At 44.8% G+C, this 25,117-nt stretch overlaps 2 protein-coding genes across 8 annotated transcripts in view; one reads left to right on the forward strand and one right to left on the reverse strand.

The window, feature by feature from the left end:
- GNAL (G protein subunit alpha L) overlaps window positions 1–12,801 on the forward strand; it is a 151,929-nt gene extending 139,128 nt beyond the window's left edge. For both annotated transcript variants that reach the window (XM_049620443.1, XM_049620444.1), the window contains exons 7-12: window positions 818–891; window positions 1,442–1,500; window positions 1,989–2,109; window positions 4,027–4,157; window positions 6,110–6,177; window positions 10,138–12,801. In XM_049620443.1, coding sequence (XP_049476400.1) covers window positions 818–891; window positions 1,442–1,500; window positions 1,989–2,109; window positions 4,027–4,157; window positions 6,110–6,177; window positions 10,138–10,284 — 600 coding nt within the window. In that variant the 3' untranslated portion in view covers window positions 10,285–12,801. The remainder of the gene's footprint in view (window positions 1–817; window positions 892–1,441; window positions 1,501–1,988; window positions 2,110–4,026; window positions 4,158–6,109; window positions 6,178–10,137) is intronic.
- A 101-nt stretch (window positions 12,802–12,902) lies between these two features.
- The window catches only part of MPPE1 (metallophosphoesterase 1), a 58,559-nt gene continuing 46,344 nt past the window's right edge, over window positions 12,903–25,117 (reverse strand). For 4 of the 6 annotated variants that reach the window (XM_049620449.1, XM_049620446.1, XM_049620448.1 and 1 more), the window contains 9 exons: window positions 24,042–24,424; window positions 20,767–20,875; window positions 18,048–18,151; window positions 17,344–17,418; window positions 15,394–15,502; window positions 15,186–15,254; window positions 14,978–15,100; window positions 14,137–14,277; window positions 12,903–13,125 (listed from right to left, as the gene is read on the reverse strand). In XM_049620449.1, coding sequence (XP_049476406.1) covers window positions 12,943–13,125; window positions 14,137–14,277; window positions 14,978–15,100; window positions 15,186–15,254; window positions 15,394–15,502; window positions 17,344–17,418; window positions 18,048–18,151; window positions 20,767–20,875; window positions 24,042–24,310 — 1,182 coding nt within the window. In that variant the 5' untranslated portion in view covers window positions 24,311–24,424 and the 3' untranslated portion in view covers window positions 12,903–12,942. The remainder of the gene's footprint in view (window positions 13,126–14,136; window positions 14,278–14,977; window positions 15,101–15,185; window positions 15,255–15,393; window positions 15,503–17,343; window positions 17,419–18,047; window positions 18,152–20,766; window positions 20,876–24,041; window positions 24,425–25,117) is intronic. The other 2 variants (XM_049620450.1, XM_049620451.1) reach the window with 2 other exon arrangements.

Below are 25,117 nucleotides of genomic sequence, written 5' to 3' on the forward strand. Positions count from 1 at the left end.
TGACCCAGAGCGTCGTCTTTGGGTTGAGCTGGATAAAAGCATCCCACTGCACATTCGTAAGTAGAAGAGAGGGACCCTCTGTGCCCCCTCGAAACCTTTGGCACTCAGGCATCTGCAGAGACTTGGAGAAAACCCTGAATTGCTCAGCTTAGGAGGCTCCCAGCAGCCTCTAGAGCTAGTGAACGCCAAAGAAGTTAGGGGGCTCCGTTCAAACAGCCTCTCCAACACCCCCCCCCCAGTGTCCTATGTCCCCTGGAGGGCCTTGGCAGTGGGCTCCTCCTGGCATCTCTCTCCTCTCTGCCTCTCCTGAAGGCCTGAGCTCCTCTCTCACCCCAAAATCCATCTCTCTGTGAGGCTGACCCCAAGAGCTCAAAACTATCCAAACCTTTGTTTTCGAGCCTTTGGTTTCTCCCACCCAGAAGGTCTGCACCCGGAGCAGGTGGCTTTGCAGGTAGGTGCAGCAAGCAGAGAGCCGCGGGGTCTCCTGTCAGGTGCAGGACAGGCATGGACATACATGCAGAAGTGATAAATTAAAAACAACAACAACAACAACAACAACAACAACAACAACAAAAAACCTACTAAAGGAAATTAAAGCACAGCTACTAAGTCTCTAAGACAAAACTAATACATTAATTGTGACTTTCTGCTGGGAGGGAGGTGGTGAGACAGAGTATTTGTCCGACTTTTTAGTTATTATTGTTTCTCTTACAATTGGAAGAGATGGTCATCTGAAAAACTCCGTTATTATGGTTGCATTCAGGGCTTTTCCTTCTGAAGAACAGTGCTGCCACTTGGTTTGTCTTCTTGTTCTCAGGACCTTCTCAGATGCCGAGTTCTGACATCGGGGATTTTTGAGACCCGATTCCAAGTGGACAAAGTAAACTTTCAGTAAGTTGTTGAGAGCAGACCAGCTGCGGAGACAAGGGCAGGACGCCCCCTGCCCTGGCTGTCTGCTGGCGTCCTGATGGGGTCGGGGAGCCCAGCCTTCCTCCCATGGGCCCTGGGACATCAAACATCCCAAATGTGCCTCGCTGTCCTTTTGGATAAGTCCGTACAGACTCTGTGGCCCTAAAGGGCCTGCAGTAAGTTTAGGGCAGGGAGGAACATGGGAACCAGAGCCACCTGAGAAGGTGAGAAAGATCCAGTGGCCTTTGGGTAGGTACACAGGACCCGCTCAGGCAGGGGGATGCCCGGCACAGGCTGCCCTGAGAAGAGGGGCCCAAGCCGGCCTGGTGACCACAGAGTGAGGGCTGTGACCCCAAGGAACACCTTGGTGGGGACTCCCGGGTCAGGCAGAAACTTAGAGCCAGTGGAGCAGTCTGCGGGGGCCACCCATGGGGCAGTGCTTCAGGCCGGGAGCCTCAGCCAAGGAAAGAAGCACAGAGGTGTCACACCCCCCTCCCCAACCCCGTCATCGTGTCCTGTTGTTCTTCCACAGCATGTTTGATGTCGGCGGCCAGAGGGACGAGAGAAGAAAATGGATCCAGTGCTTTAACGGTGATTTCTGTGCTTTGAATCAGATTAGACCACCCATCAAATGCCTTAAATGTGAATCTCATAAAGAATTTAAGCATCCCAGGGCACCTGGGTGGCTCAGTAGGTTAAGAGTCCGACTTCGGCTCAGGGGAGGATCTCACAGTCCGTGAGTTCGAGCCCCGTGTCGGTCTCTGTGCTGACAGCTCAGAGCCTGGAGCCAGCTTCAGATTCTGTGTCTCCCTCTCTCTCTGCCCCTAACCCACTCGCTCTCTCTCAAAAATAAACATTAATTTTTTTTAATTTAAAAAAGGAATTTAAGCATCCTAAATTTACATTTGTCATTTGCTCATACGGGTGCATTACTGAAACAACCACACACACAGTGCTTCTTTAAGTCGTTCTTATAATCACGGGATGAAAATGAGTAGCAGCTGGACGTGTACTTGATCATAACCACACAGTGGCTCTCTAACTAGGGGGCTTCCCTTTTTCTCTCTTCTTCCACAAAGATGTCACGGCTATCATTTATGTTGCGGCCTGCAGCAGCTACAACATGGTGATTCGGGAAGATAACAACACCAACAGGCTCAGAGAGTCCCTGGATCTTTTCGAAAGCATCTGGAACAACAGGTTATAAAAATAAGAAATTCAGTTGCACCTCTGGATCGCAAATTTTCTTTCATTAAAAATACCTCTCAGCTCACTTTCATTTTTATTCTCCAGATATATTCATTCTTTTCTTACTGGTAAACCCAAAACCGTTAGCAGGATCTCTTTTGGTCCATCTCGTGTATAGACCCACTTAAAATGGGCAGTAGTCCTCGATGAAGCTCTCATAGTGCTCTGTTAAGAAAATTTAAGGAGCGTCTTTGTGACTCAGCCAGTTCAGTGACTGACTCTTGAGTTCGGCTCGGGTCATGATCTCAGGGTTGTGAGATCAAGCTCCACGTTGGGCTCCATGCTGAGCATGGAGCCTGCTTAAGATTCTCTCTCCCCTTCTCTCTCTGCCCCTCTCTCCCTCTCTAAAATAAAAAAAAAAGAAAGAAAGAAAGTTTAAATATCTGTTTTTAAAGCTCAAGATTATATCGAGGGTTAAAAAATGGTTTTGCTTGGTTTTTAAAATTTAGAAAGTACCATCCACAAATAACTAGATGATCTCTAGAAGATCCCTTACAGGTCAAAGGCACAGCATAATCATGTTTGAAATTGCTACTAGTGCAAAGGGGTGATTATTTTAGAAAGGAACCCAGCAAACACACACACACGATACATACCTATATAAAAATCGAAGTGTCTTCTGAACTATTTAAGAAGAAATATCACCAAGGAGGACAGGAAACGTAAGCTGACCTTGCAAAACATTCGGATTATCAGGAAAGTATTTATCAAGTGTTTAACACTTGTTCTCAGTAATATAGTATTGAGACAGTTAATGAGAAAGAAAAAAAGTCAGGAAATACTGGGTACATGAAGGAATACTTTGGAGTCATTAAAAAATTTTATATAAGCGTATATATAAATTTTACATTTATACATATTATATATTTATATATAATTTATATATATATATAAATTTAAATATATATATGTAAGCACACACACACACACAACCACATGAGAAAATGACCACAATACTGTTCAATGAAAAAGCAGATTAAAAAACACCATGATCTTATTTTATAAATATGTCTGAGAATAGGAAAAAAACCTGGAAGTAAAAACATAACAGTTCTAATAGTTGCCTTTGTGTGTAATTACATTTGATTTTTTTCTATGTATTTTCTGTAATTACAAATTCATTTTTACCAGGATTATATATTTTATAACAAGGAACAGTAAAACTATTTCCACTTGGAGGAAGAATGGATTGTGTTTCTAATTCATAGTAAGATTCCTGTGCACTAGTCATCAGCTTGATTCCTTTGAAATAACAGAATTTACAAAGGCTTTGCTGATGTGCATACTGAGCTCATCTTAAGCCAGTTCTCATGTCTGTTTAGGAAAAAAATGAGAGAGAACCTTTCCTTCACTGTAACGGAGCCCCTCCCCTTAACTTGTCCAATGCAGCGGTCATGACCGATATCTGGTTAACAACCTGCTCCACCTCTGGAGAAATTCGGCCTGTTCTGACTCAAGCCAGCTACAAATTACATTCTGTGTGATTAGCTAATGACTCATGTATTTTATTGTTATTATCGCTCTAACTTCTAGTTTATCTGACCCTTTCTTAGTAAGACTCCGGGTGTATTTTTTCCATAAATAAACCTTAGCTTTGGTACCAGTAAATTTATATTCTCAGTAAAGATTAATTAGAAAATACTGAACTGCTAAATTAACTCTATTTATTTATTATGAGGTTTACTTACTATAAGAATGTCTTGCATCCAGATGGAGTGGGGGTCCACAAGATTGGTACATCAAATCATTCTAGATCCTGTACATTTCAGGAAGATGGAAATGCTGTTCTTTTCACTGAGTACCTCCTCTGTTAGAGGTACTTTCACGTACTAGCGGATGTGAAGTTTGTATGTTTATTTCTCTTTTCAGGTGGTTACGGACCATTTCTATCATCTTGTTCTTGAACAAACAGGATATGCTGGCAGAAAAAGTCTTGGCGGGGAAATCAAAAATTGAAGATTATTTCCCAGAGTATGCAAATTATACTGTTCCTGAAGATGGTAAGATTTCAAAACCAGTTCTGATTCAGGAAAAAATTTGGTTATTTTTTCATTAGCCCTGTAACTGTAGTTCCAACAGATGTGATGAAAATTTAGGAAATTCAATTAATTTGCATCAGCTCTCCGGACTGCTGCCCCCACCTTCAAATGCTAGAGTGTTAAAATGTCCTATTTAGGATTCCATTTGTCGGGGTTTGACTTTCCATTCAAACTGTGCAGGAGAAGACAGGGCACTTTTGGGTGTGTGTCTATTAAGTACTCTCTCTTGGTGTCTTGGCTGGGTCTGTCCTGAACTTGGCACTGTGTCAGCCCTTTACATCGACCTTGACTCTCACTGTAACCCTACACGGAAGTTTGTTATTTGCATGTTTTCCTGTGGAAAGTGAGCTGCTAGAGGTAGTCAGTCGTTCAAGGTCACTCAGGTAGAGCTTGCCAGAACGAGGCAGCCTCTGAACCTTCATGCCCAAGCCCACCCTTCCAGCCACCACGGCCCAGCAATGACTTTGGCTACCAGTAGGATGGCCTGGCGACCAGGTGCGGGGTTCAGGGGCAGGGGGCTCTCAGTGCTAAAGCCCTGGGCCGGGGTACACCCCGTTTCCAACTGCGGCTCCTCGGTTCTCGGCCCACCTTGTAGGAGGGGTTCATTGGCAGTGAAATGCTACCACTTCCTAAAATTTGAACCCCCAGCAAGATAAAGCAGAATGAAAGGGACTGTCCTAGAAACTTAGATAAGAAGTGAAGAAAATTCTTCATCCTTGTGCTAACGTTGGCCAGTCTGGTGTTGAGCCCCTGGTGTAAGAGAAGTCAGCAGAGCTCGGCTTGCATTGCCCTCTCATCTCTGGACTACGGCCCTCGGCAAGCCAGGCTCCCATCCCCACACTCTGGACAGTCAACACTGAAGCGTCCACTGTCATGTGCTCTCCCTCCTCTCTGTCTTGGTCCGGGCCCTCCTTCCCCTCTTCTCAGTTCCGGATCTGGTCAAGGTAGCATCCTGCCCAGGCTTGCTTACTCTGCTCACTCAACTTTCCAGAACGGTCTTTGGATTGCTGCCAAAATCTTTCTGAAACACAACCACAACTCTACTTGCGATCCCTACCAACACAGACTTAATCTCACCACAAGCTGAGGCCACACGTGACCCGGCCAGAAAATATTACAAACTAGGTTCCCCACCACAACCCTCCGTGGATCCTGTGCTCCTTTCCCACACACATTTAGGGGATCCTGTGCTCCAAACCCTCAACCCTCTGTGGATCCTGTGCTCCTCCCACACACACCCTCAGTGGATCTTGTGCTCCTCTCTCTGCCTGCTCCTCCCTCCCTTCTGCACCTGCCCAGGCACCTGCCCTGGGTCAAGCATGGCAGGTCTCCAGATCAGGGCAGACTCAGCACCTGTAGAATTCCCCATCACCTGCTCCGCGTGAATAATCATATAATCATAGTAGTTGCAATAGAGAAGGGAAAGAGCGATGAGACCATGCAGGGAAGCCGAGATTTTAGGAACTTGGAATCTGCATGGGAGAAGAATCAGGTTACTACAGTCAATTTCACAGAAGGGCTCCGTGGTAGGAACAGTGAAGGGGAGGGTCTCCCGGGAACAAGGCTAAGAGAATGCAGACCGGATGAGCACAACCACTGCTAAAACCACAGCCCCTGGAACCTTCTCTCTCAAGGGAGCTCTGAAGGGGATGGCAGCTGTGGGATTGGTCAGTGTTCAGTGGCATGCTTTCATTTTCTCTGAGTGGGAGTCATCCCCCATCATCAGAAACAAAACCAAAACTTTCATCAGCTGCTAAATGAGAGAAATAAAGTTACATTTCAGCTTTCTGCTTTGCTCTGAGTGTCTTTTAGTGCTGTGAGTGCACCGCAGCCCTACTTTGTAATTCCTCTTCCATTTTCCATAGAGTTGTATTCTCATCACCTAAACAAAATTCCACTTGTAATTTTTACAGCAACACCAGATGCAGGAGAAGATCCCAAAGTTACAAGAGCCAAGTTCTTTATCCGAGACCTGTTTTTGGTAAGCAGTTTTATTCTTCGCTTTCCTACCTCCTTAGAGTTGTATTGTTCTTTGCAATTTGCATATCACTTACCCTTTCATGATCTGATTTAATCTCCACCCAAATTATGAGAGGCGAAGGAATTATTACTTCATCTCACCACTGACCATACTGGGGTTCAGAGAGGTGGGGCTTTTCACCTCAGATCACACAGCGCCCAAGGGAAAACAAGGAGCACAGCACAAGGCCCCAGAGAATGGCACCGAGACCCCCACCAGACTGTGTTCACTTGTGTTTTCCTAAAAGGAAAGAAGCCTTTAGCAGAGTCTGAAATACCAGCACCCACACTGGGTGCCCCTCCCCCTTACATTCACTCACCAATAAGAGGCTAATTCAGACATTCAGAAAAATTCAGATCTCTCTTTTTTTTTTTTTAACTTTTTATTTTGAGATGATTTCAAATTTACATAAAAAGTGAAAGAATTGTATATACGTGGACTGTGTGCTTCTGGAGAGGTGACAATCGGCCCAGTGGGCAGCAGGGACGGTCCCACAGTCTGCCTGACATTTCCACGGGGATCAGGTGCCTTCCTGACTCCTCAGGGGAACCTCGTTATCCTATTCCCACCACCGTCCCCCATCGGTTGCCTCCTGAAATCTTATACTGAGTGAGAAAGTAACAAGGATAAGAAGTCAAGTCCCCAGGGTGAGTTCTGAGGAACAGTATTCCCCAGGAGGTTAACAGGTAGCACAGGGAAAGGGCTCTGCAAGGAGTAAATCTGGGAAATAAATCAAGTGAGACAGGTTTCTCCGTTGTCAGACTTTCTAGAACCTTTGCTATGCCCGTGTGCCTTGTGAATCTCTTGGATAAGGTAAATCGGTTTGTAGTTTATCACAGGCTTCCTTTTGGAGGAACATCTTGCAAGACCATAAAATATAAAAACACACAAAAAGCTGTCCTAATGAGGACTAAAAGTTAACTAAGTGTGCCTATGAGGCATTTAAAGATTAGAAACAGAGCTCCCCCCTCCCAAATGAATGGCCGTGCCACCACCATTTGATGTTGGGAAGAAACCTTTGATTCTCTAACAATGGGCGAAATCTGGCTTGTATGCAGTTTGCAAGTCAGGGAAATAAACGCCTAGGGGTTATTGATTTAGGTTTTTTTTATGGTGGAATTTGCCTGGGCCAGTAAGTCGTGGGAGGAGTTTTCAGTTGGAAGCCCTAACCCCAGACCTAGAAGGCAACGGGGCAGGTTACAGAAATGGTTAACAGTATCGAATCTGGACGGGAGCAAATTCGGGCGAAACAATAACTTTGGTGATAGAAGGCTCTGAGACGGGGTGGGGAATAGAGGCCGTACATGGAGAGGGAGAGGTCTGTGGGGGGACCTGGCCTTGAGGAGGTAAAGGTGGGCTTGGGGAGAGAATGGCAAGGGCATAATGAGATAGACCCCTCTGTAAGAAAGAGCCACATGCTATCTGAGCATTCTCAACTGTCATCGCATGAGGAGGGCAAGGACCACCAGGGTCACTTCCTCCCACGACGGGGAGGCCCAACTCATCCCCAGAGCAGGAGGAACTCAGAACGAAAGGGACCAGGAGCCAGGAGGAGGGAAGGCCAGGTGGTCAGCCCCCCGTGTTCCCCTAGTCACCGTCAAGTGGTCCTGTCCCTCACACTGGAAACCACCTGCAAGCCCACGCCCAGACCTGGGCCAGAGAGTCCTCCGGGGCAAGTGTCACCAGACCTTTTAAAGCAGGTGGTAAGCGTGAGTGGCACCCTGTGTCTTGATGCCTTAGGCATCTGTTAGAAGCCTGTATGCTTTAATCGGGCTTCTCTTTCTGGTATTGTTGTATGAGCTCCCCTCTGATTTCTTTTACCTTGAACATCATCTCCTGACAGGGGACGTCAGAGATGGGCAAAGCCAGGGGACCCAATCAAGCACAGTCTGGAACTGCCCAGTTTTCCTTGACAAGCTTATTGCTGTCATTTAAAGTGAAAATCAGTGTGTTTAGAGATAAGCAGACGGCCACTACCTTTGTAATGACTCTGCCTGACATTCTTGTTGCCCCAGGCGGGGACAGACTGGTCAGATCATTACAGAAGAAAGCCTGTTACTTATTCGCCCACTCCGTGTGACACGGCTCTTGCTCCCCATGTTCTAGGGCTATAAAGATACCTACCCTACACGTTTCAGTGTCCTTAAGTTTTTTAAAAATTATAATTGCTCAAGAGAATCCTATTGCTAAAAATAAGTCTGTGCTCCCAGGAGGAGGTTCATAACCTGATGAACATCTTTAACCCAGCCCAGCAGGGGTCTCATCTTGATTCCCAAGATGCTTTGCAAGAAAGGGGATGGGAGGGGGGACGAGGAGGACGTCCGGGGATCCCTGTGGGCACCTATGAAGAAAGCTCCATGTGACCTCTACATTCGCTGGCTGGAGAGGCCATAACAAAGCACCACCGACTGGGGGCTTAACACATTATTTTCTTACCGTTCTGGAGGCTAGAAGTTGAGATCAAGATGTCGACAGGGTTGGTTTCTCCTGAGGCCTCTCTCCTCGGCTTATGGATGTTCACCTTCTCATTGTGTCGCCACATGGCCTTTCCTGTGTGTGTGTGTGTGTGTGTGTGTCCCAATCTCCCCTCTTCCTATGAGGACACCAGCCTTACTGGGTTTGGGCTCACCCATATGACCACATTTTAACTTATCTTTTTTCTTTTGTACTGCTTATTTATTTTTGAGAAGGAGGGAGAGAGAGAGGGAGCGGGAGAGGGGCAGAAAGAGGGAGACACAGAATCCGAAGCAGGCTCCGGGCTCTGAGCTGCAGCACAGAGCCCGATGTGGGGCTTGAACTCACAGACCACGATATCATGACCTGAGCCGAAGTCGGACACTTAACCGACTGAGCCACCCAGGTGCCCCGTAATTACCTCTTTAAAAAGAGATCCTATCTCCAAATACAGTCACACTCAGAGGTGCTGGGGGTTAGAGCTTCACCACAGGAATTGGTGGGGGAGAACACCATTCAGCCCATGGCAGCCTGTCTCCACACTGCCCCACCTGACTTCCCAATGCACATGACGTATCCCTCCAAGATGTCCTTCTGAATCCTCATCAGTCATGTTTTTTCTCCTGTGGGAGAAAGCCCATGAAGCCTCCCACTGCTAACCAGGGGACCCCCCCAACCCTGCCCCAGGAAATGCTCAAGTTGTTACGTGGAGGAGGGCTCAGTAGGACGGATGAGCCATCCACGTGGAACCACTAGTGATATGTGGATATTTAAATTTAAATTAATTAAAATTAAATAAAACTAAAACTCCAGTCTCTGTTGCGTCAGTTAGTGATAGTGGCTCCCGTAAGAAGAGGGGAAATACAGAACATTTCCATTAGTGCAAAAAGTTCCATTGGACAGTGCTGGTGTGGGACTGACATTATTTCCGGAAAATTCTACCCTGACTTCTTTGAGAGGCTGTCTTTTATTTATTTATTTTTTAAAACATTTTTTTATGTTTATTTATTTTTGAGAGACAGAGAGAGACAGAGCATGAGTGGGGGAGGGGTAGAGAAAGAGAGGGAGACACAGAATCCGAAGCAGGCTCCAGGCCGTGAGCTGTCAGCACAGAGCCTGACGCGGGGCTCGAACTCACGAACTGTGAGATCATGACCTGAGCTGAAGTCGGATGCCTAACCGACTGAGAGCCACCCAGGCACCCCTGAGAGGCTGTCTTTTAAATATATGTCCTCTCTCAACTGAACACTAAGCTTCTGTGGCCAGAGGTAAGTGTGACGTTCTTTGAGTTTCCAGCAGGGTATTCAGTATTAAAACAGTCACAATCCCAGCTCCTCTTGTCTTTGATCAAAGTATTGCCCAAATTCTTCTCCAAGAATTAATGGAGTAGCAGCAGTGTTCCCATGTACCCCTGGGCGTGGTGGTCAGGGTCCCACAGCATAGATGGCTTTTTTTTTTTTTTTCCAGAGGATCAGCACAGCGACAGGGGACGGCAAACATTACTGCTACCCACACTTCACCTGTGCCGTGGACACCGAGAACATTCGCAGAGTGTTCAATGACTGCCGTGACATCATCCAGAGGATGCACCTCAAACAGTACGAACTCTTGTGAGGCAGCCCTGGGGCAGGTGGGTGCGCCTTCTGGCACCTTCTCTCCACCTGCCTCTCCTCCCTTGGCCACCCCACCAGGTGGAACATTTATTCCAGGATTGTCTGTCAGCCCCAAGCCATGGTAGAAAGTAGGGAGTTCCCGGTTTCATCCAGCTGCCGCCCTGTCCTGTTCTGACCTGTGTGACCACCAAGCCTCTGGCTACCTCTGTTCCCCTCAGGTTTGGTTTGTAGCTTTCGTTTTCACTGAACACAACCTTCCACAGCCTCCCCACCCCCACCAATTTGTGTCGCTGCAAACCAGCACTCTCACTTGGGTGGTGCTGCAGTGAAACCCCTCTGGGTGAGGGCCCCTTTCAGTCATCCATTCAGTGATTTCTTGATTCGGCAGGAACTTGATAAAGGGGGGAGAAATGGCACTTTTTTCTGGCTTATCAGGCATGATTGCAGTGGCAGGGGTATGAGGCAGTGAGCCACATGCGTGGGCAAGTGGCCACCTCTCCCGAGCTGCACTGGCCCAGGAGCGAGGCTAGACCCCAAGTCACAGGGTGGAGAGAAACCCGTTTCAATCATATCTGAGTCGCTGCCAACCTCAGGCATTAAGTTAGACCTACTCTGAGCAGACAACCTACTACATTCACCACTGCAAAGTGTGTCCTGTCTACACATGATTCTCTAGAGTGTGATATGCTTGGACAAGAGTCTCCCTTCATATATTCTTGTTGTTTTACTGCTGGTTTATTATAACTGTACAGACCACAAAATGTAATATTATTTTCTATAATTACTCAAAAATCCTTGTAGATCTTTGTGCCTCGATCAGGCTGTATCTGTAAAAGAAACGTGTTTTTATCGTGCTGAACCGCTAAATGTCAACATTACCTGCTGCTTGCTCTAAAAAAGAGAATGGTGTGTGTAGAATTTAGGATATTCTTCAGGTTAGTGCTTTTAAAAATATCTTTGATTAAATATATATATGCATATATATATAAATTATCCACATTAATCATTCACCTCTTACAAATAATTCTGTACCAACATCACAAGCTTTTCAAGAACCAAGGATTTTTTTTCTCCAGACAATATGTCTTTTGATTATTTTCCTATTTAAAGACTTTTTACAAGTTCCCTGAGTGGAAATAGGTCAACCATTCCCTTTAGTCAAAGTTTTCGAACCACTTACTTGGGCCACAGCTTCCAGTGTAAACAAAGAGCAAGAAGATGACAGAGGTGTCCGTGTTCGTGTCCAGCCCAAGAGAGTCAAAGGATGGCATCTCCATTTGCCTGCTCTCAAGAAGAAATATTACACAACCTTTATTTGGAAGACAAAGTCAAAATATATGGCTGTTTCTCACACTCGAAAGATTTGTAAATGCAGCGTCAGAAGTTATCGTACAGCGCAGTATCTAGAAAGCAAGAATCACGATAGCGGTGATGCTTCATATTCTACCCACAGCCACAACTTTGAGGGTCGTTGCCTTAGGTGCGAGATAATCTGCAAAGATGTCCAAAGGTGGATTTCAACAATACAAACCCAGAGGTGACAGCCTCGCTGACATGACTTCATTTCCTTTTAGTCTTTAGTATTGTCAAGTTTACTCTATGAGTAGGCATTCTGTAATCCTTTATAAATGCATCCAGACTAAAAAAAAGAAAGACGAAAAAATGCATCCAGACTGAAATACTACTTTTCCATGAATGAAAGGATAACTTTGTAGATAGTCAGTGTAAGAAGCACACCGTTTATGTCAGCATCCCTAAATTCCTGGACCTCTCTTCCCTGTTTCATAAAACCCTGATCTGAAATGAGACACATAAAGACACATAAAGTAGAAATTACTGTGTTTCCATTGCACTTTCCACATAAAATGTGAACCGAAGAGCCACATACACCCCCGTATGCACAAAAAGCAAAAGCTACATACTGTTATATATGTTATCACTCAGCAGTAACTCAACTTCCTCTTCAAACACAGAGTTGGACTCTTGGAAAAGAACACATTTTACCTGGTTTCAAATTATCGAGACATGTTTATTTTTAAGTACCAAAAGCCCCTTCCCAGCTCTTTGTCAGGTTTCTTTTGATCACGGACAGACATTAAATTCAGATGTAACAGCTTGGCCTGCTGGAGAGAAAATTACACTTAGCTAAAAATCTGATTCCATAATGAGCACAGAAGCACAAAAGTCTGTGAAAACAATATATTCCTGCTTGTGGCGTCTGTACTTTTATTTTAAGTGCATAGCTTTATAATATATAGGAGTCTGAGGCCCACTTCGTAGGGGGACAGAAGCAAGCCCAGTGTTTGTGCGCACATAATCCCAGGTGCCGGCTCCATCTTGGGGAAGAACAGACAGCATAGTGCATGCAAGTGAGACTTTAATAGCTTTTACATATTGTACAGACACGATCTTTGGTTATACATATATTTGATAAAATGAGAAAACAGACTTGTTGTAGAGTACACGTTCCATTGTTATAGCATGAGAACAGTACAGTCAACTATTTATCCTTGCAGGAGTTCGCATCCGTGATTTACAGTTCCTGTGATGGGTGTAAAGACCGCCACCCCCTTTGTCCCCTTCTCACATGAGCACTACCCAGAGTTCAGTTTTCCTGCCTTTGTTATTTGTGACGAAATGCAAAAGCGTCTCCTGCGCTTTACGTTGTCTTAAGTTTTCTGAGCAAGTTCCAACCAAAGAGAAGAGGCGAGGCTAGGAGCTTAAAGTGAGCTAACATGAGGACCACAAGGAACCCAATTGCTACACAGTATGTGGCCAGAACGGTGTTCTCGTAGGGGAGGTAGCACTTGGCAAGGGCGTACTCTGTGGGGGTCAACATGCCCTGGAAAGGAAATGAGAATAGTGATGCTGCAGTGAGAGCCCCGCTGCAGCACCAACACACCAGTCTTAGACAAAACAGGAGACGCAGCCTTCTTGGTCCCCTCAGGTGAGGCCAGGAAGTGGCTCTCCTCCCCTGAGACTGTGGGGCACAGCTTCCACGAGCCAGCCACCCACCCCAAGCACTGATCGGAGACACAACGTGGAGGCTCCCAATGTGCCGAGTGGAGCTGACCTCTCCGTTGAAACCAGTCCCCGGCACAATGGGTTCCTCTAAAGTGCAGTGGGCATACGTGCCAGAGATACAAGAGGCATGGAGATCTATGTAAGTGGCCATTGAGAAATGCGGAGTGACTACAAGGCCATTTCTCATGGCACTCGATGCTAAAGTAAGCAACCTGTTACCCAGAAATGCATGTGCCAGGGGCACCTCAATGGGTTTTTCTGTAGACATGTTTGCTGTGCGGAATGACACTGGGGAATGGTTTCGTTTACTCTGAATCTGAAAACATGAGGGTTTCCCCACCTTTTCATGAAGTAAAAGTACCTGACATAAAAGCATTATGACCTGGGTAAAATAAACACCAGGTGGCCACTAATTGAAACATCTTGAGCCAACTTACAAGAGCCGTAGCCTTTTTCTGCCAGAGCAAATGGGCACGTTTGGAACCTAAGACAAGATGATGGAGTATAGCTAATGAAGACATGATCCTGTTTCCTTAGAAAATTAAAAACGCAGAGCCTCAGACCTGAGAACAGTGCTGTCCCTGGAGAGGAAACACTCTGTAAGATGCCCCCCGCCCCCCACACAGGAGCAATGCCATGTTTATTTGTCCCCAGGGAGGTGTTTAGACAGGGGTCAGTGTATCAAACTAAGTGCACGTGTGGAGCAGGGGAAGTTTGTATTTACAGCTTTTGTATGTGTTTACGGATCGCAGCAATTAAATAGTTGATTACTGTGTTGATGTCAATACTTATATGAAAGCTTTCAGATGAAAATAAACGTCCACATTACCATGATGAAACTGGGGTTGTTTCTGTTCCTCCAACTGAAAGATGGCACGCTGATCTCCATGGTCGCCACCCCGTGGAGCACCTCGCAGGCGCTGTGCGTGTGGCCGCTCAGGACCAGCCGCGGCCGGAGCCACCAGAGCAGCTACCGCACCCGGGGGACAGCATAGGTGGTTAGTGCTCTGACAGAGCCCCATCGGGGCCCATATTCAGTAACATAAATATAAAATCCCTACTTGGTAGAATGCTTCATTTTTTTCTTAAAATCCTATCAAAAGTTAAGTTCGAGCTTTTAGGGAAAATCTATCCTTCTCATTGCAGATTTTATATTTTTATAAATATTTTTGTAAATGTATTTTATAAATATATTTGTATCTTATCACATAGTACAGCATATCATACATTACACAAATATGTATTTATATGATATAAATATTTACATTGTTTTATTTATAAAATAACAAAAATATTTTCATATACTTATATATCATAATTATAATTTAAGTATTATACAATACATATTTGTGTAATATATAAATACATATTTGTATTATATAAATACATCTAAGTCAGCACATCCTAAGCCCCCAAAGTTAACTCTAAGTTCCATTCACATTTCCAAATACCTTTAAATTGGTGGAAAAAACTTCGAATAAAGTTTCTTAAAGCTGAGGATGTTCATTAACTTGATACTAGGCAGTAGAAGTACTGGGGTTGGGGTGCGGGAGGGACAAAAAGGTGATAGGAAAAGCTGATGTTGCCAAAGCCCTGCCCTCCGCCCTCAGGTGGCTAACTGTGACAGCCATCTGTCTGTCTGTTGGGGGGCATCGGGGTCCACAGCAAACCTTTTGTGAGGCCTCCCGGGAAAGTGCATCGTATCTCTCCTTAAAGGGGATGTTCCGCTCTTCCAGAGGTGCGGCGTCGTCCCCGGAGCAATTAGCATCGCTTCTCCGGTAAAGGGGGAAATGCTGCCAGGATTTAGAGACGGTCAGATGTGACCAGGAGGCCCTGGTTGGTCCACCAGATATGCACAGCCACCTTCTCCCGGCTCACCTGCAGAAGGACCGGGGCTGACGCCGGCAGCGGCTGCTCATCTATGCACCTGCTGGAGTGATGTTCCTGCTGGGGAGGAATCAGTTAACCCGGCAACCCCAGCAGGAAGGGAAGAGGGAACTGAGAGGTGGACAAAACACAAAGTGCAGCAACCACACCGCAGAAGATGCCAGAACAGAAGCACCTGTGCATTCAGATGCTCTCCTACCTCTCGGGAGCAATTCAGTTTGTGAGAAATGTCGATAATTTCAGCTTCTGCTTCAGAGCAAAGGTTGCAGCCATCCCCTTCCAGGGCAACACTGTTGACCATCACAAAACTGAGACAGAGGGAGGAGGCAGAGAGTCAGGGCCACTGGGCTTCCCGTGTACTGTCTTCTCACAATGCTGTTCCCATGAAGCAAAAGGAAAGCACCCATAGTGTGAAGAAACATGCTCCAGAACAGCTTTAAATCTCCACTCGACTAATCTACGTTTTTAGGTACGAGTTGAGTTAAGAAAACAAAACAGCAGTATACTGGGAGTGGAGTCTAAGACATCATAAGAAGATTTTTAACCTTGAACTTTCAGAAATCCCAGATTACAGAAGCTCTGAGGTCAGACTACCACTGAGCCTCGCATCTGACCACGTGAAAAGACAGGGATATAAGAGCACACCCATTCCACTGACTTGTGGTAGGGACGGAATGAAATACTACCACCAAGCCTGCCACTAGGAAGTACTCGGTAAAGGTTAGATACTGTTATTATTACATAAAGCAAACCACAGGCAACATTTGCTAACATCTGTGCACGCAGAAAACAAGGCAGGGTGGGAGGGGGTTTGCAGGTCACAGCTAACTGGTATGGATAATCCCAAATTAGGATGATGATAAAGTCAGTTTTGGTTGCCCTTTACAACCACTTTACCTTAATTATATTTTTATAGACTCCCATTAAATACGCTTTCATCTCCTACACACGTATCAACTGGGCTCAAAGAAGGCACCTGTCAGTAAAGATTGCTTGAAATTTAAAGAATTTTAGTGAGAAGGAGCTAACTAAACGATCTGAAATATGTGCACTTCAAGTTTCCTAAACTCTACTCCCTAGGGAAAAAGAACTACAACTATGTCAAGTCTTCATATAACTCAGGAAAGGACGCTACTAGAAACTTAGTCCTATGGGCAAAGGGAGGGAAAGAGCGAGCATTTGTAGAGAACCCCCGACCTGGTCTCTGGGAGTGTCACAGATCATCTCTTGAGACGGGCCCAGTGAGCTATCACGGCCAAAGTCACAAGTGCTGGAAACCCATGGGGGCCATGACCTAAAGAGGAAGAGCCTTCCTCTCCCACCTTTTTTCTCTCCACTAGGTCTGCAACTAGAACACCATATATGGTCTCATCCACTGTGCTGCAAACATACACACGGACTCGACAGGGTCCAGACACAGCACGAAAATGGCCATGCAGAAGGAGAGCAGGTGCTCATTTGTGGTCAGACAAAAGGGCTGGGACACTTTGGTCCACAGATCAAGGCTGATGGGCGTGGGGATGGGGCACACAGCTACACAGTACAGTGGACACACCTGCACCCAATCCTGGGATAACATGATGTCAATAGTATCCTTTATAAAGGGAAACAAGTACATTTTGAACAAATGAAATATACTCCTCTACAAAGTGGCCTGATGGAATCTCTATCACCCAGAGACACGGCACACAGGAAGACGATGCCCTCGGTGGCTAGGCAAAGTCAGAGACTGGCTGGTCCACCAGGCTGGTGACTCTGACAGTGACCGTCAGGCAGGATGAGGCCTGTGGTGCCTTCATCAGAAACCGTAAACCACGCCACACAGAGCCCGGTGTGGCAGGCGAAGACAGTTCCCTTAAAAAATTAAGTTTCCAAGGACTGAAGAGCTTCTTAAGAATTCACAAATAGGGGTGCCTGGGTGGCTCAGTTGGTTAAGTGTCAGACTTTGGCTCAGGTCATGATCCCACAGTTCATGAGTTCAAGCTCCACATCAGGCTCTGTGCTGACAGCTCGGAGCCTGGGAGCCTGCTTCAGATACGGTGTCTCCCTCTCTCTCTCCGCCCCTCCCCTACTCATGCTCTGTATCTGTCTGTCTCTCAAAAATAAATGAGCGTTAAAATTTTTTTTTTAATTCACAAATAATACTCACTTAATTCCTTTCCAAGAAAACAGCCTTTCAGGGTTGAAAACTTTCTCAAATCGTTTTATTTTGTATGTGCTCATCCTACATTCAATTGTAAAAAGAAACATTTTTCAGAGCAAGCCATCTTAGCACCTCTTCAGACTCAGCATAAACACAAGAAATAACTCAGGATTTGAGTGCCGGACTAGCTTTTTGAGGTGAGAGCTCCAGCTGGCCCAGGCTATCATGTACAAATCTCAGCTCCACCACTGACTGGGGCAAGTGACTTAGTCCCCAGAGCCTCAGTTTCCTCACCAGCACAATGGTTAAAATAGCAGGACCATCAGAAAGATTAAATGAGTTACTATAAGGAAGTAAAGTGCTTAAAACAGGCTGGCACATCATAAGCACTATATAAATGCCATTTACAAAAGTGTAAATGGTCTTGTTTTCTGAGTCCCAAAGAAAACAATTGGTCATTAAATGTAAGTTTCAAGTCAGAATCCCCCAAGGGCACATACAAATCATTTATTCAACAGAGATTTGTTAAGGGTGTACAAGTGCCAAGACAAAAATCTTTGCCCTTGTGGAGTTTATGCTCCTGGGCTTACATCATTCAAGGGCAACAAATGTCCCTCACACAGCATAAGTAAGGCTTTCACCAGAATGGTAGGTTTAAAGTTACAGTTAACGAGAGCCCTCAGGATGCAATGCTTCACTGAACTACTTACTGATAGTGGAAGCCAATGTCATGGTTGCCAGCAACCACCTTCAGCAGCACATGACGTGGGTGTCTGAATATTTTCTGAAACCGCTCCACATCATCTGCCCAGGCCTGTGGGAAAAACAGGTCACTGCTGAGAGCTACAGAAACCTCTCTTCCCTGTGGCTAAAAATATATGCTCCTTATTCTGATAAGTTAATTACCCTGTCCAAATCAGATGCTCATAGAGCTAATGTAGAACTTAGAATTTCCAATTCTATGTCATACTTCTTTTTCTAAGACTTAATATTTTATTTAATCTGATACCAACTTTAATTAAGTGATACTCCCCCAGGGGCACCTGGGTGGCTCAGTCGGTTAAGCGTCTGACTTCGGCTCAGGTCATGATCTCACGGTTCGTGAGTTCAAGCCCCATGTCAGGCTCTGTGCTGACAGCTCAGAGCTTCAGATTCTGTCTCCCTCTCACTCTCTGCCTCTCCCCCACTCACATTCTGTCTCTCTTTCTCTCTCTCTCAAAAATAAATAAACATTGAAAAAAATTTAAATGATATTCCCCCGTATTAAAACATTAGATGGCAATCCTCAAAATATTTGATTCATACATCCATTGTTTTAAGATCCCCTGAAAAGATCCCCCAAAGCCTAACCATGGACTCCAGGCTGATGATCACTCCAGATCTGGACACATTGTAAGAAGAGGCTCTTAGGAAATGCCAAGCAAATTCGTGTGTCTCAACCAAAACAAGGATGAGTACATCCCTCATCTTAGCATTTCCCCATGGTTACAACTGTGGGAATGAGAACGGATGGGATGTGGGGGAAAGACAAAATCCAACAAATATTTCAAGATTCTGCTGACATTTGCTTTAACTATTAAAGCTTGAGAATTAGGTTTGTATCATTCTGACTTTTATTAAGCCTAAAAACATCACTTGGACAAACACTAGGAAGACAATACTTAGTTGAATAGTAATTAACTTTATCCTAAAAGTTTTAAATAAGATCCACGCTAGAGAAATATGCTGGATAGAGAGTCCTTCAATACATTTACAAAGACTTCACTTTAACATATAACATTTAAAGGTAGAATAACATAGGGGCACCTGGGTGGCTCAGTCGTTGAGCATCTGACTTGATTTGGGCTCAGGTCATGATCCCAGGGTCATGGGATTAAGCCCCACATTGGGCTCTGAGCTAATAGCACAGAGCCTGCTTGGGATTCTCTTTCTTCACCTCACTCTCTGCCCCTTCCCCTTCCCCACTCACTCTCTCAAAGTAAACATTTTTTAAAGAACACTAAAAAATAAAAATAAAGTTAGAATAACATAAAGTTAGAAAAACATAAAAACATAAAATGCTGCCCTTAATTTTCAAAATTAAGCAAAAGCAACATGTACATCAACCTCATTTTATAACTAGTTTTTTGTCGCATATCCAACATGCAAAAGCAACATGTATATCCAACCTCATTTTATAACTAGTTATTTGTTGCATATAGTATTTCCATTACCTTATATCTAATTACAGACTAGATTCTAATGAACAAGGCAACCTTATAAATAGTGGGTTTCTATCAGATCTGGACCAAGACCTTCTTTGTATGCCTTTTGGGTTATCCTGGGAAATGCCAATGGATTTTTAAAAAATATCCCACCCTCCAAAATCCCTTCTAAAAACCATTTGTGACTAAACATTTTCAACTAAGCAGCAAAACAGCTTTTTTCTTTTTTTCCATTAATTCCAGGAATATAATAAGCCAAATATTTTGACAGCTAGGGTGAGAACAGCCTTTCTCTTTGGTGATGGAAAGGCGTATGCCACCTCACTACCCAGATGGAGACCCCTACAGGCACAGTAGCCTCACACCAGGCCCCCAAGGCCCCTTCTGCACCTCTCCCTCAGAAGAAAGAAAAAGGAGAGTAGCAAGTAACTTTTATAGCACAGTTCTCATAATTTCGTGGTTAAATAAAAGAGCATTAAGTCAAATTATATTTCCATATGCATTCTGTAATTCTGCTGAAAAGCAACTTTGCACCCACCTTGCCTCTTTTTCCCTTTCTGAGAGGATCATGGGAATACACATTCCAACAAAGTAAGGTCTGACTAAACTACCTATTTCCTACATAAACAAATACCATTGATATTTGAACAAGAAGAGTTTGAACTGTGTGGGTCGACCCATATGTGGATATAGACAGGACCATACTATATATATATAATATATATATAATATATATATATTATATATACTGTATATATATACTATATATAGAGATATAAAGACAGGACCATACTATAAATGTATTTTCTCTTCCTTAAGATTTTCTTCATAACATTTTCTTCTCTTAGCTTACTTTATTGAGAGAATACAGTATAGAATACATGTAACATAAAAAAATATGTGCTAATTATGTTAACAGTAAGGCTTCCGGTCAATAGTGGGACATTAGTAGCTAAGTTTGAGGAGAAGCAAAACTTATCCACAGATATTTGACTACACAAGGTCAGCACCCCTAACCTGGCATTGTTCAAGGATCAACTGTCTAAGATTAGTTTAACTCAAGGTACAGATCCTAATGACCTTCAAGATAGACGATACATTTTTAATATTGGTAGTAAGCAAAACTTCCAACTCTCACTGATACTGCTTCATGGATTTTCTGGGCTGCCTGTGCTGCACCCTGAAAGCAGGATGGGATGAGGATGCCCGGATCATAGGGTCCTACCTGGGGGGAGCTCCACTTCCCTTCATCAAAGATGTCCCCTAGGATGAAGACGACTTCTGGCTGCAACAACCACAGAGCTGTCTGGAAGGCTCTCTCCATTTGCCACTCCCTTGAGGCCAACAGGAAAAAGCACAGCATCAGTCTGTTTCTTAGGAGAGCCCAGATCTGTCTTATGGGCCATTTAAAAAGTGAGCTGAGGGTCGCCTGCGTGGCTCAGTTGGTTAAATGTCTGACTTCTGATTTTGGCTCAGGTCATGACCTCACAGTTCGTGGGTTCAAGCCTTGCATTGGGCTCTGCGCTGACAGCGTGGTGCCTCCTTGGGATTCTCTCTCCTCTCTCTGCTCCTCCCGCACTTGCTCACACTTGCGCATGCATGCTGTCTCTCTCAAATAAATATTTAAGAATAAAAATTAAAAAAGGAAACTGAATGGTCCCATTCTCCTTCATGGCCCCACCCCTGCTTCCCATCCATGCTTGGAAGGGAAGTCCATATCTGATTAAATGTGGGGAACAACAGCCCCCAGGGAGTCGGACTGCCCCGCCCACACATCTTAAAGGCTGACTTCCCCCTATGTGACACCCACAGATCAGGCCCCACACACACTGTACCCCAGAAGCCATCCCTCATGACAGCCCGGGAGGTCAGGGAGGGCTCAACGCAGCTTCCAAAGATGCCTCGCATAGACTGATTTTGCACCACACCAAGGAGATGATAGCATCTGGCTTAAGTTTCACTTTCTTCTTGAAGGGACCTCAACTTCCTACGTGCCTTCAGAATTGGGAGGAGATAATGAGAGAATCAGACTAGCTAATACCAAAACTGTAAATCCTAGAGACTTCCGACATCCAAGAAATCATCCCATTGGTAAGACAAGTAAATGAAAAGAGCTGGGGATCTAGAACCTGACAGGCACTCCAGCTGCACCCATTAACCACTTGTGTGGTCTTGAGGATGCTGCCTACTCTCTCTGATTTCTATTCTTCATTAGTAAACAGTAATAATAAAACCTATGTCTCTCATAAGACAGTTATGGGATTAAATGAGATAGCATCTGTTTTTTGTTTTGGGGTTTGGTGTTTTTTTTAGTGTTTTATTATTTATTTTAGAGAAAGAGAGAGTGCGAGCAGGGGAGAGGCAGAGAGAGAGGGAGACAGAATCCGAAGCAGGCTCCAGGCTCTGAGTTGTCAGCACAGGACCCGACACAGGACTCAAACTCACGAACTGTGAGATCATGACCTGAGCTGAAGTCAGATGCTTAACTGACTGAACCACCCAGGCGCCCCTACATGAGATAGCATTTATAAAGTGCCCAGCACAGCACCAACACACAATAGGTGTTCAAACATGTTAGTGCTTTCTCGACCCACCCTCCCCTCTCCCTGACCAACTATGACCTGTGTCCTATTCCTCAGGATTCCAATTCTTCCTCCTTTTTAAGGCATCCTCCTGGCTGTTTTTCCTCTACCCAAGGGGACTGTGACATCCCGGGGCACATAAATAGGGGAAGGTAATTTGGGGTCAGAGAAGACTGGCCAGGTCCCATGTAAACTGCTGCGTGGTGCACCCCTTCACTCAAGATACCTCCCAAAATTCATTTCTCAGTTTTTCTTGATTGAATGTTAGTCACCCTGGAGAAGAAAGCACCTAGAAACAGCAGCAGCAGGAGGGCAGGGAAGAAAGCTCAACTGGTAAAACCCAAATGAAGCCCAAGGAAATCTCACCCTGGCCCTTCTCTATCTCATGCCTCCTTTGGCTTAAAACTCTGAGTAAAGAAGGAAGGCCCCATCCATCTTTCCTTCTTTTGTCTCGCCTTTGTCACTCACCTCTAAGGACATTACACATCTCACCCCCCCCCCACCCCCAACGTAAGGTTCCTCCATATCCGAAGTGCTCATGGATATTCCTGATAGTAAAGGTTAAAGACCTGCACAAATGCAGTCATGATGAGGAAAAGGGGGCAGGGTAGTGCGTCACCAAGAACAAGAAGAGAGCTCTGATGCCCTGGGGTAGAAAGCCCCATCAGTCGCCTTTCGGTGGGCATTCTTCACAATGGCCAAAAGTGGAAGCATCCATCAACAGGTGAATGGAGAAACAAAATGTGGTCTACATATACAACGGATATTATGCAGCCTTAAAAGGGAAGGAAATTCTGACACATGCACAACATGGATGAACCCTGAAGACATCATGCTAAGTGAAATAAGCCAGACACAAAAGGACAAATACTATATGACTCCATTTATATGAGGAACCTAGGGTGGAGACATCCATAGAGAGAGAAGGTAGAATGGTGGCTGCAGGGGCTGGGGTGGAGGGGGAAGGAGGGGTCAGTATTTCATGAGGACCAAGTTTCAGCCTGGGAAGATGAAAAAGTTCCAGAGACGGCTGGCAGTGATGGTTGCACAACAATATGAATGTACTTGATGTCACTGAAATGTACACTTAAAATTGTTTACGATGGTAACTTTTATGTTATGTGTACTGTATCACAGTTAAATTTTTTAAAAAGTCTTCTGATGGGAAAGCAGATGGATTATGCTAGGCAGGTCTAAGTGGGATAGACAGGACCTGATCCTCTCCCCAGGGTGAAAGCCACATATCTGCTCAAGTAGGCTCAAAACTACACACCATTGGGGCGCCTGGGTGGCTCAGTCAGTTAAGTGTCTGACTTCAGCTCAGGTCATGATCTCACAATTCATGAGTCTGAGCCCTGCATCAGGCTCTGTGCTGATAGCTTGGAGCTGGGAGTCTGCTTCAGATTCTGTCTCTCCCTCTCTCTCTGTCCCTCCACTGCTCATGCTCTCTTTCTCAAGAATAAACATTAAAAAAATAAAAAATAACTAAAAAAAATAAAATCATAAACTACACACCATTGCCTGCAAGAGAGGACCACCAACCCAGCTCTGTTTCTCCCCCTGCCCAGGAGAAAAGGGAAACCTACCTTGACCGGCCATACCCATGTGCTGGACCTTACTGTGGGCATTTTCCTCATGCAGCCCATAAGGTCTCTGTTACTAACAAGGAGGCAGAGACAGGCTTGGAGGAGCCCTAGTAACCTGTCCAAAGTCACAAGACTCAAACCCAGACCTGCTTTCCAAATTCTGGGTCCTTCTAAATAACAGATGCTCAGCAAATGGTATGTTTAAGGAAAAGTCCAATGTCCCATGTGTCCTTCTTTGAGAAGAAAATAACTAATGAGTACCTTGACCTATGGAGAGAGACTCTCTACCAGAAAGATTCAGAATCAGAAAGATTTCTGACTGTAGCTCCTACCTTCGTAATTTGTCTAGCCAATGGCCTCGTATTTCCCCAAGCAAGTGAGTATCAGCCAAAAACATGGCTTTCAGAGTCTCTTGTCCACTGTTGTGGGCTGGAGTTTTCACCTCAGGCCAATCGCATCGAAAGATCACTAAGTAATAGATTAAAAATTCGCAGAATAGAAGCGCAGCAAAGACAACGGCTATGAGTTTCGACAGCAAGAAACTCCTCCTCCTTAACAGACAAAGATGCTGCGTTCCAAACCCCAGCCTGATCAGGGCCATCTCTCCTGCCCAGGAATTGCCAGCAATCAGGAGTGAAATCCATCAAGAATTCACCAGGGGGGACTGTGGAATCCTGCATAAGGTGCGGCAGGTGTCCAGGGCTTAGCCATGTACCTACAGGGAAAAGAGAAATGATTGGATTACGTTCCGTAATAATGCCACACACACTATCTCATTCTTTTAAGAACTAATGAGTTCCAGAATCCTACCTATATTGCCAAATACATGAAGTGTCCAATACTTGTACAAGAATACTATGTCAGATTATGCTAGAAGAATGATCTTCCCGCTAGAAAAAGTTTTACTACCACTTTGGAAATCATTAAATAACAATCTGTCCAGACAATGTTAAGGTAGGACACATAATAGGGAAAGTCAACAAATATTAAGTAAGAGTAACTTGAACCCCAAAAGGATTCACTGCCCTTCCTGGACCTTACAAATCAACAGGCCAGAAGCCCCTTGCATTGCGTTGCCTCTGGTATGAATTCATCACTTTTCCACACTGCTTTTCCACAAAAGAAGTGAATATTCACAGACAATGTGCTTCAGGGATCCGAGCAATCCATTCCACTCTAGGCTCGGAGGCCGGAGCCTCACAGAGCACACATCTGTCAATGATGCATTCGGATTATATGTTTCACAAACATGGGTTTTCACTTGCAAATTGGCCTTAAAATTCTGGATGGCCTTCTGTCAGAAGACATTTATGTGCCATGGTTTCTCTATGGGAAACTTTAAAATGTTTATGGATTTTTGGAATCATAAATGAACTTTGCATCCTATTTAAAAAAAAAAAAAGCATTT

Source organism: Panthera uncia (genome assembly GCF_023721935.1).
Source record: "Panthera uncia isolate 11264 chromosome D3 unlocalized genomic scaffold, Puncia_PCG_1.0 HiC_scaffold_8, whole genome shotgun sequence".
In the NCBI taxonomy this organism is placed as follows: Eukaryota; Metazoa; Chordata; class Mammalia; order Carnivora; family Felidae; genus Panthera; species Panthera uncia.